The following is a 13,118-nucleotide window of genomic DNA, read 5'->3' on the forward strand; positions in this document are numbered from 1 at the left end:
GGTCGCGCGTGGGGTCCCGGCCGAGGTGGGGGTGCAGGGCGGGCGCGTGCCCAGACGTTTCCCTCTGGGGTTCGCGTTCCTCTTTGCTAATTGTTTGGTAAGGCTTGCAATCGATCTTGTCTTTTTCCCCCTCATTTTGCCAGAACTTGTTTCCCTTTTGTGTCTTTCTATCCCAGATTGAAAAAGGGATTCCTTACCCAGCTAAGTTTATGGAGGTGAAGTCAGTACACAGCACCCTGATTTAGGGGTCGTAGGATCAGCTCTCCACCACTGTATGTTTTCGCCCCTTGCCCACCCAGCGCACTAAGCCTCTTTCCTTCCCCACTCCCAACCGATTTGCTTTTCTTTCAAAAAGGAAACAGCCCCCAGGTTAACTTGTAATTGTACCCGCCGTGTGAGCTGTTTCTACTGAGCAATTTTGCGTTTCCATCATGACATTTCCACGTTTTAAAAGGATATGTTTGCTTTTGGAATCTCCGGTTGTCCGTGAAAATGTACTTTTGCTCTTAAGTTATTCTGATTTTTGTAGCATATTCAGAACAAAAATGATGTTAATCTTGCTGGGTAATTGTACGACAGAACAACTTAAAAAAAAAACTTCAGGGCAATCTGTTGATAGAACTCAACTTTCAGGCCTTAAAAAGCCTGGGAAATCTCTTGTTTTGCTGTATTTTTAGTACCTAAAAATCCTGAGTTAGACTTGGTCTAAAAAGGAAGAAAACATTCTTTCTCTGTTGTAAAGTAAAGCTGTTATAAGCTGAGTTGTACCCTGAGTAATTCACAGGATTATAGCTTTTGAGATTGGAAGCAGCTTTAAAGATTGACTTTTTTTTTAACTATTTATTTATTTATACATACAAGAACTGGGGTAGAGGCTAGAGGTGCAGGGAATGGGAATTTTCACCAGAGACAGAATGGGGAGCAGAACAGGCAGGTATAGATCTACTGAGGAGACTGGGAAGGCTGCTGAGCCATGTGGGTCACTCCCTGGCCAGGGATCGAACTGGTGCTGCAGTGCCTGCGGATAGCTTCCTAGTGCAGCACTTAAACCCGTGGGCCACCAGGGAGGCCCAAAGATGGACTCTTTTATCTTTCTAAATCAATATGCTTGAACTGGGTGTTGTTATTAGAAACTATAAGATGCTGCCTTTTCACACAGTGCTTACCAGTCTGATAGCATGTGTACACAGAAAGGTGCTTGAGAGGAAGGTACATCGTGGATCATAGGTGTCCTCGTTTGTAGGCTCTGCGAGCCGGCTGGAAGGCCTTCCTGGCCGCACATCCGGTTAAAGCACCACGAAACTGCCGCAGCCACTGTAGCACGATGGAACTGACCTAGGGGATGTGGCAGACGGCTCCTGACCCCCTGCTGCTCCCCTCAGCAGTGTATTTCAGTACATCTGTCTGTTCTGCCACGCACTCTGTCTCCAGTAAATCCTCACATAGCCCACAAAGAAATAGAACCCTGACACTGAGCATTTTGTAAGCTCTGGCCTTGTATGTAAACCTTAACTCTGCAACAAATACAGGAACAGGCTGGTTAGTGAAACAGCCTCTAGTGCTCTCCAATGCTGTTAAGTGCAGAGGACACACAACTTAGAAACTCAACCCCCCTTAACAATTAACAATGCGCGATTATGGTAAAAGTGACATTAATGTACACTTAGGTGACAGGAGTGTAGAGCAGGGGCTCACTCCCAGTTGCAGTCACAAGAAAGGGTTTTAAAGGAGAAGGTATTGCCTCTTGTCCTTTGAGAGTAGGTGGTTTGGAAATTTCTCTGAAACATCAGAGAAGACTTACATGGTGCCATGTGCTGTGTTAATGGAACGGAAACTCAGTTTTGTTAGCATGTCATTGTTCTCTAACTGAGCTGTAGATTCGACAGATATCTAATTTAGGACTTCTCTGTAGGCAGGAAGAAGCCAATTCTAAATTTGATGCCACAAGATAGTTGAACTAGAGAAGCCGAACTAATTTTAAAAGTGAACAAGGTTGCATAGCTTTTACTGCTTGATACCAAATTTTTAAAAGTCACAACAATCAAGACAATTTTTATTGGTGAAAGAAGAGAGATGAGGTCAGTGGAACAGAGTAGAGAACCAGAAATAATACCCATACTCATATTGATACCGAAAAATCAACTTAGTTGGTTTTTGATTGAACTGCAAAAATAATTCCATAAATGCATGATTGTAGTGCAGCAGTTTGATATCCATAAGCTGGGGGTGGGGGAAATGGGTGATTGATTCAAAGGTTAAATCTAAAACTATGAGGAGAAAATCGTTGTAACTTACAGTTAGGCACAGATCTTTTAAACACAAATCTTACAGAGAAAATTATAAGCTTCCCCAAGAAGTATGAGCTTCTACTCTCAAAAGGTGCTGTTAAAAAATGTAAAGAAAGAAAAATGTTTGCACATCACTTATCTCAAAGAATTTATATCCAAAACACATCAAGAAATCTCAAAACTCAGTAAGAAAACACAGCAGAAGGTCATGGATGTGTAAGGGGTTGTTCTGGAGCGATGGCTTAGATGACCATGAAGTTCAGGCTGTGGTCGGGAGCTCATTAGCCATCTCCGTGAATAAATTAGTCTCTTTGACTGAACACTCATTGTCATTTTCTCTTCCCCAAGAAGTACCTTTAGCGCCGAAGTCCGTGGAAGTTCTTCAGAAGATAAAGAAGGTGGTAGAAACAAGCCTGAGCTTTTCTCACCCTACATGGCTGCAGAATCCAGAAAGCCTTTAGCCCCATCCCCAGCAGGCCAGGCTCCTGAAGAGGACCTTGTGATTGTCAAGGTAGAGGAAGATCATGGGTGGGAGCAGGAGTCCAGCGCACATGAAAACAGTGCTCCTGGCCAGGAGCTGTTCCGCCTGCGCTTCAGGAAGTTGTGCTATCAGGAGACGCTGGGCCCTCGGGAAGCTCTGATCCAGCTCCGCGCACTGTGCCACCAGTGGCTGAGGCCAGATTTGAACACCAAGGAGCAGATCCTGGAGCTGCTGGTGCTGGAGCAGTTCCTGACCATCCTGCCCGGGGAGCTGCAGACGCTGGTGAAGGAGCATCAGCTAGAGAACGGAGAGGAGGTGGTGACCCTGCTGGAGGATTTGGAAAGGCAGATCGATATCCTGGGACGGCCAGTAAGTAGATGACCGGGAGCCGTGCACGTTGGCGGAAGGACCTTGGCACCCCGTTGCGGGAATCAGAGCTGAGCAGGAGGGTCTTTAATCAGAGGCTGAAGAATAGCCGAAGTGCAGTCTGGCTTGTTGCGGCAGAGTTCTTTCTGTCTTGTAAAGGGTATACACTAGTGAGTCCTTACTATATGTCTCTGATGGGTTTTTGGAGCCTGACTTTAAGTGAGTCACTGTGTAAGGAAACCAGACCCTCAGAGTTACTTAGCATAGGTTGGTGTTGGTTTTTCCCCTCATCAACATTCTATCAAAATGATACTATTCAAGAGCTGCTGTAAGTTTGTCTTTACTGTTCATAACATCTCAACAGCTATTGCCAGGTGGGAATTGGCGCGTGGGGAGCTTAAACTACTTTCGCAGAGGTATCCCAGTACTTGAGGTCTGAGGCCAGCGCTCACGTCTCCTAGTTCCTTGTCAGAAGTCCTCTGCTGGACAGTGCTACTCCAGGCGACGTGTCTTCTGCACGCTGTCGGTGGTGCCTGCAGCGGTGGAACAGCAGCCGACACCTGCACGGAAGCGCCCCCCTTCTGTGCTAACCAGCGTGCCCCTTAACTGCCCCACGGAAGAAAGGAGAGCCTGCCGCTCCGGGGCCCCAGCCTGCATCCTAGTGGGAGGTCCGGGGCCCCTGATGCTGTCCATTCCTCGGAGGAGTTCCTTGTCACGCCAGCGTCCCCTTGTCCCCAGGTCCCGGCTCGCGCACATGGACACCAGGGACTGTGGGAGGAGGTGGTGCGGCCCGAGCCTGCCGCCAAGCCCCCACGTGCTCCGCTCCAGCCTGTGGCAGCCCAGCTCAAGTCACCAGCGCTCGAAGGGCCTCAAGAGAGAGGTGAGGGTCGGAGGTCAGCGCTAAGGAGGGGCAGGTAGGGCGGAAGTGCGCTTCTCAGAACCAGGAACTGGGCTCGTTGTCATAGACCCGTTCGAAGATCTGGACGGGTTGGGCTCAGCTTCGAGTCCAGGCTCTCAGCCATGGCCAGCTCGTGACAGTTAAAGCACGTGAGATAGTCATGCGCTCACTCTTCTGTCACCACAGTGAATTTACGAAGTAGGTGTTTTTAAGGTTTGCTGGTGACCTTATGCTTCTTTATTTGTAGACACTTCAGTCTGTGCTTCTCACACAAGAGCATGTTCTAAACATCCGCAGTCAGTTTGTCCGCAATCTACTGCACTGTTTTAAGTCCTCGTTTTGCCAGTAATGTTCTTCCTGGCCCCCAGGCCCAGTCCAAGGTCACACCTGGCCATTCGTTGTCCGGTCTCCTTGGCGTCCTTTACTTTGGAATAGTTTCTCAGCTTTCACTTGGCCTTTACATTTTCAAAGAGTGCACGTCCGTTGTTCGTGAGTCAGGTCTCCGGGATGTCCCCTCACGCTCAGGCTCCGGAGCGTCTTGGTGAGGAGCAAGCACCCTGGCAGTGACGAGGGGGCCGCTGCGGGAAAGCACCAGGCATCTGTCCTGTTGGTGAAGTGACTTGTGATGACCTAGCCAAGATTTTCCTGCGAGGTCAATTTTGTAAAGTTCTTATCTCTCCCTGGCAATTAATAAGTAAGGTCTGTGCAGATATCCCTGAAACACTAATTAGTTGCTAAAAGACTGTGGCATTTATTGATGCCTGACTGAATCAGTAAGATAGTTACACGATAATGTTGATGTGTTTTTTTTGTTTGTTGGTGTAGAAGAGCGGGGGTGTGGCCGGGGGGCGGGGTGAGGATGAGAGGATTCACCAGACAGAGTGGGGAGCGGAACACATGGATTTACTGAAATGAACAGCCAAGGGGAGCAGCCGGGAGGCAGGAGAGGTCTGCTGCACCCTGTGGGTCAGCTCCCTGTCCAGGGAGCGAACCCGGGCTGCGGTGGCTGCGGACAGCCTCCTAGCGCTGTGTCTCAACCCGCGTGCCACCAGGCGAGGCAGAGAGGTCATGATGGCATTCGCCGAGGCTGGTCCCCGACGGGAGCGCTGCACTTTGTGTTTGCAGCACGGAACTGGAGGCCGAGTAGGCCAGTGCGCACGTCACGCTCGCCAGCCACGGGGGCTCCAGCGTCCCCGAAGCCTGAGTCCCCGGCGCGTGCTCTCGCGTGCGCGGCCGCAGTGCAGGTTGTGTGGACCGGCGCGTGCTGGCTCCAGCGACCACAGGACAGGCGGTCTCATTCCAAGCTCCTTTCTCCTCTCAGCCGTGTCTGCTTCTCAGAGCCCTACCCCTTCCCAGAAGAGAAGTGCTGGAGGCCAGGAGGTGGCAGCGACACTTCTCACGGCAGGGTTCCAGGTAAGTGTGCACCGAACCCCGGCTTCAGGGAGCGGCGTTGGTGGCATCTGCCCGCCTCACCTCTCTGTCGTCAGCCCCCAAGCGCGTCCCAGTGAAACTCCGCGTAGAGACAGGTTGAGCCCTGACTCCCCCGGGACTTGTGATGTAGTCCTTCTTCTTCCCGGCTGTCGGGTCCCTTCCTACCTCTGGTCCTTTTCCACGTCGGTGGGTCTTTCTTGACACTCTGGGTGTGAGCTGGAAAAACAGTCTCCAAATGAAGATCTTGCTTGTTTCAGACGCTGGAGAGGATAGAAGACATGGCTGTGTCCCTAATCCGAGAGGAGTGGCTCCTTGACCCATCGCAGAAAGGTCTGAGTAGAGACAGCCGGCCCGAGAACCACAGCAGTGTGTTCTCCCTGGGTAAGGAGCACGCTGCTTGCGGTGCTGGATTTCTTTTTATGTGGCTAGGAGATGAGTTTTCTGAAAGACTTCATTCAGCAGGACACAGTTGAGATTTCCTGGGATCTCGTCATGAAACTTGTATCTCACAGTTTGTAAGATATTAGGGTATCAGTTTGTTTCCCTCTGTTGCTCCAGTTCATACATTTCTTTGCTCTGGGCTCTCGTAAGACCTTTACATTTCTTCGCACTGGCCTATTGTTCACCCCCCTTGAGTGACTGTTGGGGGCCACTTCCTAGTTCTGTTCCATCCCTCAGCTCTCTTCCTAGGCCCACATTCCTCCCTACCCAACTGCCACTTGTCAGTTGACCCTCTCCCTGCTCGAGTCTCCGTGCTGGCAGCCTCTGTTGCCATGGCACTTCTTCCCCACCTACCCCAGGGTACCTAGATTGACCTGCTCACATCTCCCCGGATTATGAGGGTGGAAGGGAAGCTTTGCATTTACTTGTAGCAGTGCACCGGTATTTTCCTTTCCCCTTCTCTTCAGCCCTGTCTCCTAGCACAGAAAAAAAGAAGTGACATTGACTTGATGTTTATTCACCCCATGTTTATTTCAGGTGGTGAGTCCAGGAATGAGAACAGGGAAATAGCTTCGAAACAGGTAATATCTGCTGGAATGCAAGCACAAGGAGAGACGGCTGCCCAGTGCAACGGGGATGTTCTCGGGGGTCTCGAGCGTGGAGAAGCCCGAGACTTGGGCAGATTAGAGAGGCAGCGGGGAAATCCCACCCAAGAGAGACGACATAAATGTGATGAATGTGGGAAGAGCTTTGCTCAGAGCTCAGGCCTTGTTCGCCACTGGAGGATCCATACTGGGGAGAAACCCTATCAGTGTAACGTGTGCAGTAAAGCCTTCAGTTACAGGTCAGCCCTTCTCTCCCATCAGGATATCCACAACAAAGTAAAACGCTATCACTGTAAGGAGTGTGGGAAAGCCTTCAGTCAAAACACAGGCCTGATCTTGCACCAGAGAATCCACACTGGGGAGAAGCCATATCAATGCAATCAGTGTGGGAAGGCTTTCAGTCAGAGTGCGGGCCTGATTCTGCACCAGAGAATCCACAGTGGGGAGAGACCCTATGAATGCAATGAGTGTGGGAAGGCTTTCAGTCATAGCTCACATCTCATTGGACATCAGAGAATCCACACTGGGGAGAAGCCCTATGAGTGTGACGAGTGTGGGAAAACCTTCAGGCGGAGCTCACATCTTATTGGTCATCAGAGAAGCCACACAGGGGAGAAACCCTACAAGTGCAATGAGTGTGGGAGGGCCTTCAGTCAGAAGTCAGGCCTTATTGAACACCAGAGAATCCATACTGGAGAAAGACCCTACAAATGTAAAGAATGTGGGAAAGCTTTCAATGGAAACACTGGCCTCATTCAGCATCTGAGAATTCACACAGGGGAGAAGCCCTATCAATGCAATGAGTGTGGGAAAGCCTTTATTCAGAGGTCAAGTCTCATTCGCCATCAGAGAATCCACAGTGGAGAAAAATCTGAGTCCATAGGAGTTTAGGGGAGACTTTGGTCCTAATTTGGGCATTATCTACAGCAGAGAAACCCAGGCTGGCGAGGGGTCTTTCCATGTAGTAAAAAGGCGGGAGACTCATTGTGCCCTTGTGCATTGTCAGAATTGGCGGTGGCAGAGTCAGAGTAGCTCTTCAGCAGTTGGGGCCCGGGCCTTGACGCGGGTCGGTGAGCTTGTCTTGGGAGATGTCTCAAGGAGTGGTGCGTCCCTGTGGCCTGCGGCTTCCTTCAGAAACTTCACACAGCATCAGAGCAGTGCTGGTTGTGGCGCGAGCCACTAAACTTTGTCTTTTGGGTGAGTAGCTGTAGTGTGGCAAGCTACGTCTAGTTCCTCTGCCTCTCCCCGTCTCCTCGAGCCCTCCTCCCACTGTCCTGGAGGCGCATTCGTGCTCCTCAGCACCCAGGGAGCGGCTTTAGAGTTGGAAACAGCCTCTGTGTGAGACTTAATTTGTATTTAGCTTTCTAAGATCCTCGTTCTAGGGAGTTTTTATGACACTTCCCATATTTGTGCTCAAGTGTGCATCTTAATCTACTGTCCGCGTAGTCGGGGCACATCCAAATTCCCATGCAAACTCAGAGTGCCGTATTCTTAGAGCGATTCTTCCTCTGTCACCTCACTGACTCACTGAGTGGTTGAGCATCCATAGGTGTCCTTCACACGCCAGCCCAGTACCTGTGTCCGCAAAGGAAGTGGATGGCTGTGGGAAGGATGCAGAGCAAGGTGAGTGGAGACCCTGCCGGGCCGCCGTCGAGCTTGGGTGGCGAGGCCTTTCGGTGACTTCTGGCTCTCCTTTCCACCCTCCCACTGTTCTCTGTGGCACAAGTTAGGTGTTTACACTACCCTGATACAGCATCACACGGGAGAAGAGAGGAGACAGGTGGCTTGGAGAGGACACAAAAATCCTTACAAATTTGTCCACTTCCCCTTTCTGACCTGTTTTGGTACCTCCTGCTCCCACCCCACCCCCAGCTTCCTCCATGCTGCACACACCCCCTGCCTACAGGGCCTGTTAGTCTTAATACCCTGGGCCCCCCTTCTCAGGTGGTCTCAGCACCTTGTCATTCTCCAGCTGTTTCTGGCAGTTAGCTTGTGTGGCTTTTAATCCACAGGGATGATCTGTTGACTCCTTCACAGTCTGTATTCTCCTGAATTTTGCTGCCTTCCAGCGATCCAGCGAAGACACCACATTAAACTTAGCGTCACCAGGCATTGCGCCTCAGTTTTGAGGTGTGCAGTATACTGAGCTAGTGTTTGCAGCAATGAGTCTCGTTTAAAGTCACACACACAACCGGGGAAGCCACAGGTGGACTGTCTGTCCAGGGAGCTGGTCGCTAGTACGCCTGTGGGCTGCCTTCCTCCCAGGAGTCGGACACCTCCAGAACTGCCATTCGATACGCCCTGCAGGGAAAATTCCTACGCCAGAGGCACATCTCAGTTTCAGCCATCTGGCTTACCACACTTGGATTTGGTTAACTATTGACACTTTCCGAAGTCATTTTCTAAATTGGGGTCAGGTCTATTCATTCTACCCAGATAAATGTTCTAGTGAGAAGCCCAAGGGAAGTCGCACAGTTTTACACTGACTATCCCGAAAAGAGATACCGCTCACTCTTCGTCATCATTTTACGGTGGTTTTATGAAGTTGGGGGTGGGGGGGGTCTTACTTCTTACAGGTCCATCCTTGCTGCCACATCCCTTCTCTTCCCTTGGCCCACCTAGACCTTTAACACCACCACGGAAATCTGAGTGTCCATTGAGCCGTTGGTACTCACCTGCCATTTGGCATCCTGGTTTCCTGGGTTAACTTGTTAAATACTCTCTTCATTAGCCTTTACTTTGTCCTTACTCCCCGCCCTTCACCTTCTCTGTCCTTTTTCCTTTCCTAAAGGTATTTTCCCTAATTACTTGGACTTGAAACTTCCAGAAACAAGTAAATGTGGTTGTCTCTGGGTTCTTGTTCTAGATCCTTGCTCTCTGCTTCAGGCGCCTTACCCTCTGAGAGATGCTGATTCTCCTGAGGCATGCTCTGTTGTACAGACAAGACATAGGATGGTACTCTGTCAGGGATGGACATGCACACACGTTCCTCTCACAGTTCGCAGGAACTCTCTATCCCGGTGAAGGCTCTTTGAGCAGAGGCTACTTGTTGAAGTGACTGTAGGAGAGTCAGCTAACAGGAGCTAGAAAATGTGTAGCCATGTGACTCAGAATTACCAAACGTCTGGCAGAAATTTAAAATACATATATATGTGACCTAAAAAAAAATATGCATATACACAGCTATTTAAAAAAAGTTCTGCCATTTGCAGCAGTATGTAAGGGCCTAGAGAGTATCATGCTTAGTGAAATAAGTCAGATGGAGAAAGGCAAACATCCTGTGACTTCATTCCTCTGGTGTGTAGAGAAGTCAAAAGAATAACCTGAGTAAAGCAAGCTTTAAAAATAAAATACGACCAGAAAGATGATAGTGTTATAGTGGGATGGAGGTGAGAAAAGACCGACCTGCAAGGGCTGTCGGGCCTGACCGAGCACAATTGCACAAGTAGCTCTGTACCAGAGGCAGAAAAGGCTCGTTCTCTGGTGGAGGCCATTGCTGGCCTCCAGTTGTCTCCGCATGGAATGTTTGTGATCATCTGTGACCTTGTGTTTCACCGCTCTGCGTGACATGCTCCTTTATCCTGCAGATTCTCTTTTTATCTGAAACCATCTGTTCATAAATACTTTGAACAGTTATAAAGCGGGTCTTTGTTGCCATCCAACAAACGTTGAAGCAGCCCCTCAGGTGTCCACGGTTTTCTCCACGGAGGATGGGGTGCCTGCTTCCTACACAGAGCAGTTCTGAGATTGTGGCAGACAGTGGCACTTACCGAGCACTCGCTGTGTGCCAGGCGCATGTTGTAGGTGACGTCACGTCCCCTCCCTTTGAGACGAGCAGACTCGATGTCAAGACTTGACTGAGTAGCCCACGAGCACGGAGCTGTTAACCGAGCAGGATTCTAAAGCCACCAGCTGATTCTCGAGCTGGCGCTCCTGACCACTGTACCGCCTGCATCTGCTGCACAGCTGTGGCCAGCTGTCCACACGTGGACCGCTGCTCGTAAGAGGCGGTGGGCACGGCCGTGTGATTGGCTTGGAGGGCCTGTTCAGCTGTGGAAAATGACAGCAGGGAAAGTGCCGTTTTGGTTGATAATTAGATCATCTTTAAGTGTTAATAGTGTAATGCTGGATAGACTGAAAGGTAAGCTGTGTGAGTGTGTTTCTAAAAGAGCAGCTGGGGGAATAAAAATAAAGTATAACTTGGAGCTGCAGCTGTCCCAGGGGAAGTAAGATCGTAGAGGGGAATTTCAGACAGGTGGACAGTTAGGGGTACAAGCGAGTCCACCTGCAGCGTCAGTGTGAACATCCTTCAGCCTTCCGCCCGGTTCCAGCCACTGTCAGTTTCCTCCATCTGCGGCTTTCCGGGCAGGTCGTCCATTGTTCAGCTGCGTCTGGCTCATCCACTCAGCTCCTCTGCGCTGGCTTTTGTACATGGTTCGACAGAGAGATGTCCGCAGTCACCAGTGGAGAAGCGTTAAGGCCTTTTCTTAGTTCTGGTCCTCTTCGATCTCTGTTTCATACTGTTGAATTTCCCCTGCATCTCAGGAATTTCTTCCTCTTTGGCTTGTGAAGCCACAAGGTCTTTTGGATATTGTTTCTTCAAAGCCATGTCTGGCTTTTCTTTACTGATCTTTAACTTTTTTCCTTATTGACCCTTTTTCCCCTTCTCACCCCTGAGAATAATCCCCAGGTGTTTACTCACCAATTTTTTTTTCTGTATTAACTCCTCCTCATCCATTTTTGATGATTTACTCTGAAGCTTCTGAATTTTATTTAGTAGTAGTGACTTAATTTTCCTGTCCCCTGAGTCCTTTCTCAGTGGCTGGGCTTTTTCACAGGCACAACTTGATACTGGGGATCAGACTCATCACTCTTCTGCCTCACCCGCCTTTTCCCTTTTAACTGAACTTCCTGTCCCTTCAACAGACTGACCGTCCTTCACTTTTCTAATCGCAATCGTGGAGTTATCTTTTAGTTCTGTTCTGCCCTCCACCCTACTGGTCCAGAGTCTTGCTCAGTTGCCTCATTTCGTCGTCTCCTCTTGGAAGCTGGGGCCTCCTCCGCCCCTCTGTGCAGCTCTGCATCCAAGGCCGGTTACTGGAATTCGTTCAGCTCCCTGTTCTCGGATCCTCATCTTGTATGCTTCCCGCAGGGCCTCCTCACGTCCACATGCATCACGTTCACTCGGGCACACCCCGCAGATAAGAGGCCAGGGTGCGCTTCCTGGGTTCTGCGTTACCTGCCGTCCATGCTGGCCCGCCTCGGCCTCCTTCCTCCAGCTTCTGCGCCTTCGTGTCGCCTTCAGACTCCTGCGGCCTTTCACGGCTGTCTGAGAGCCCTTGCCTCTGTGCCTTCTCCTTCTGCTTCCCCTGCTCTTTGACCCCAGCCCGTGTTCAAAGACTGGTTTCCTGTGTATCTTCTGAGTGAGCTCTCCCTGACTCACTTCACCTCATACTGAGACCTCCCTTTTTGTGTGTGGCCTCATCACTTTGGGTTTGTACTGTGGTCCACACAATCACTAATAGGTTGCTTTGTAATTATTTTCTAGCTCTGTATTGTAGTTTCACATTTGTATTTATTTCCAAAATTAAATTGTAAGCTCCTTGAGGGCAGGAATATTAACTTTTACATTTGTATTTCTGCACCCCCCTCAGTGCCTAGTTCAGTGCTGAGCACACAGTAGGCGTTTAATAAATGCTTGTTGAATTATTGTGTGGATTATTTATGGTGTTCCAGAAAAACTTAAGCTGTTATCAAGGATGTATTTCTTTTTACCACTGGTGCACAGACAGATTTCCCAAGTTTGTTAGTAACTGCCTATACACCTAAGATTAAGACCCTACAAAATACCACTTCAGGAGCCCGTGTCTGAAAGTTGAGATATGAGGCTCTCTTTGGACACTTACTTTTTGGTTAAGAAATAAATACAAGACTAAAGATTACTGTGTTAAAGTTACTACAAAAAAAAGTAATCGAGAACAGGCTTCTGTAGCTGAGATGAAATCATTACACTGAAGGTGTAGCAGGAGTTGCTTCTTAACTTACGAAATTTGGCAATGTCTGCGGATGTTTTTTGGTCGTACTCTTGGACAAGTAAGAAAGATGCTACTGGCATCTAGTGGATGGAGGCCAGGGTTGCTGCTGAACCTTGCGTGGACAGGACAACCCCCCACAACAGCAAAATGAGCCTGTTCCACAGGTTTAATAGTGCAGTGCTGGAAAAGCCATGGCCTGAGATGATTTAGATAGGGCTATGAAAGAATACATTGAGGAAACAGCCATGCCAAGCTTAAGAGAATCCTAAATGTGTCTGTGTATAGTGTTGTTGTACAGTTTAAAAAAATAAAAAGCCTTAACCTTTGGCGTTCACATTAACATCTGTCAAGGTGGTGGCTAACAGCAGAGTGGTGCTGACTTCTAAGGCTGTGTGGCAGGAGTGCAGTCTTGTGTGTCCATTTCTTGCTTGGTTCATCACATAGCGTCAAAGAGAAAATGTGGGGGCTGTCTCTTCAGCAGCCAGCCTGTGACAGCAATTTAGCTTGACGGCAGTGGCCCTCAGCACTAGGCTGTGCTAATTAGATGGCATTTCCTTCAATTGGTGTAAAGAA

The 13,118-nt window shown here is 49.4% G+C and overlaps 1 protein-coding gene across 1 annotated transcript; it reads left to right on the forward strand.

The window, feature by feature from the left end:
• The first annotated feature begins 2,636 nt into the window (after positions 1–2,636).
• On the forward strand, positions 2,637–12,499 carry ZKSCAN8 (zinc finger with KRAB and SCAN domains 8). The gene is made up of 5 exons (XM_012734646.1): positions 2,637–3,138; positions 3,874–4,015; positions 5,355–5,446; positions 5,722–5,845; positions 6,443–12,499. The coding sequence occupies exons 1-5, from the start codon at positions 2,722–2,724 to the stop codon at positions 7,399–7,401; spliced, it is 1,734 nt and encodes a 577-aa protein (XP_012590100.1). The 5' UTR covers positions 2,637–2,721; the 3' UTR covers positions 7,402–12,499.
• The last annotated feature ends 619 nt before the right edge of the window (positions 12,500–13,118 follow it).

This window comes from Condylura cristata, unplaced genomic scaffold (assembly GCF_000260355.1).
Source record: "Condylura cristata isolate star-nosed mole 26May11 unplaced genomic scaffold, ConCri1.0 scaffold00063, whole genome shotgun sequence".
Taxonomy (NCBI): Eukaryota; Metazoa; Chordata; class Mammalia; order Eulipotyphla; family Talpidae; genus Condylura; species Condylura cristata.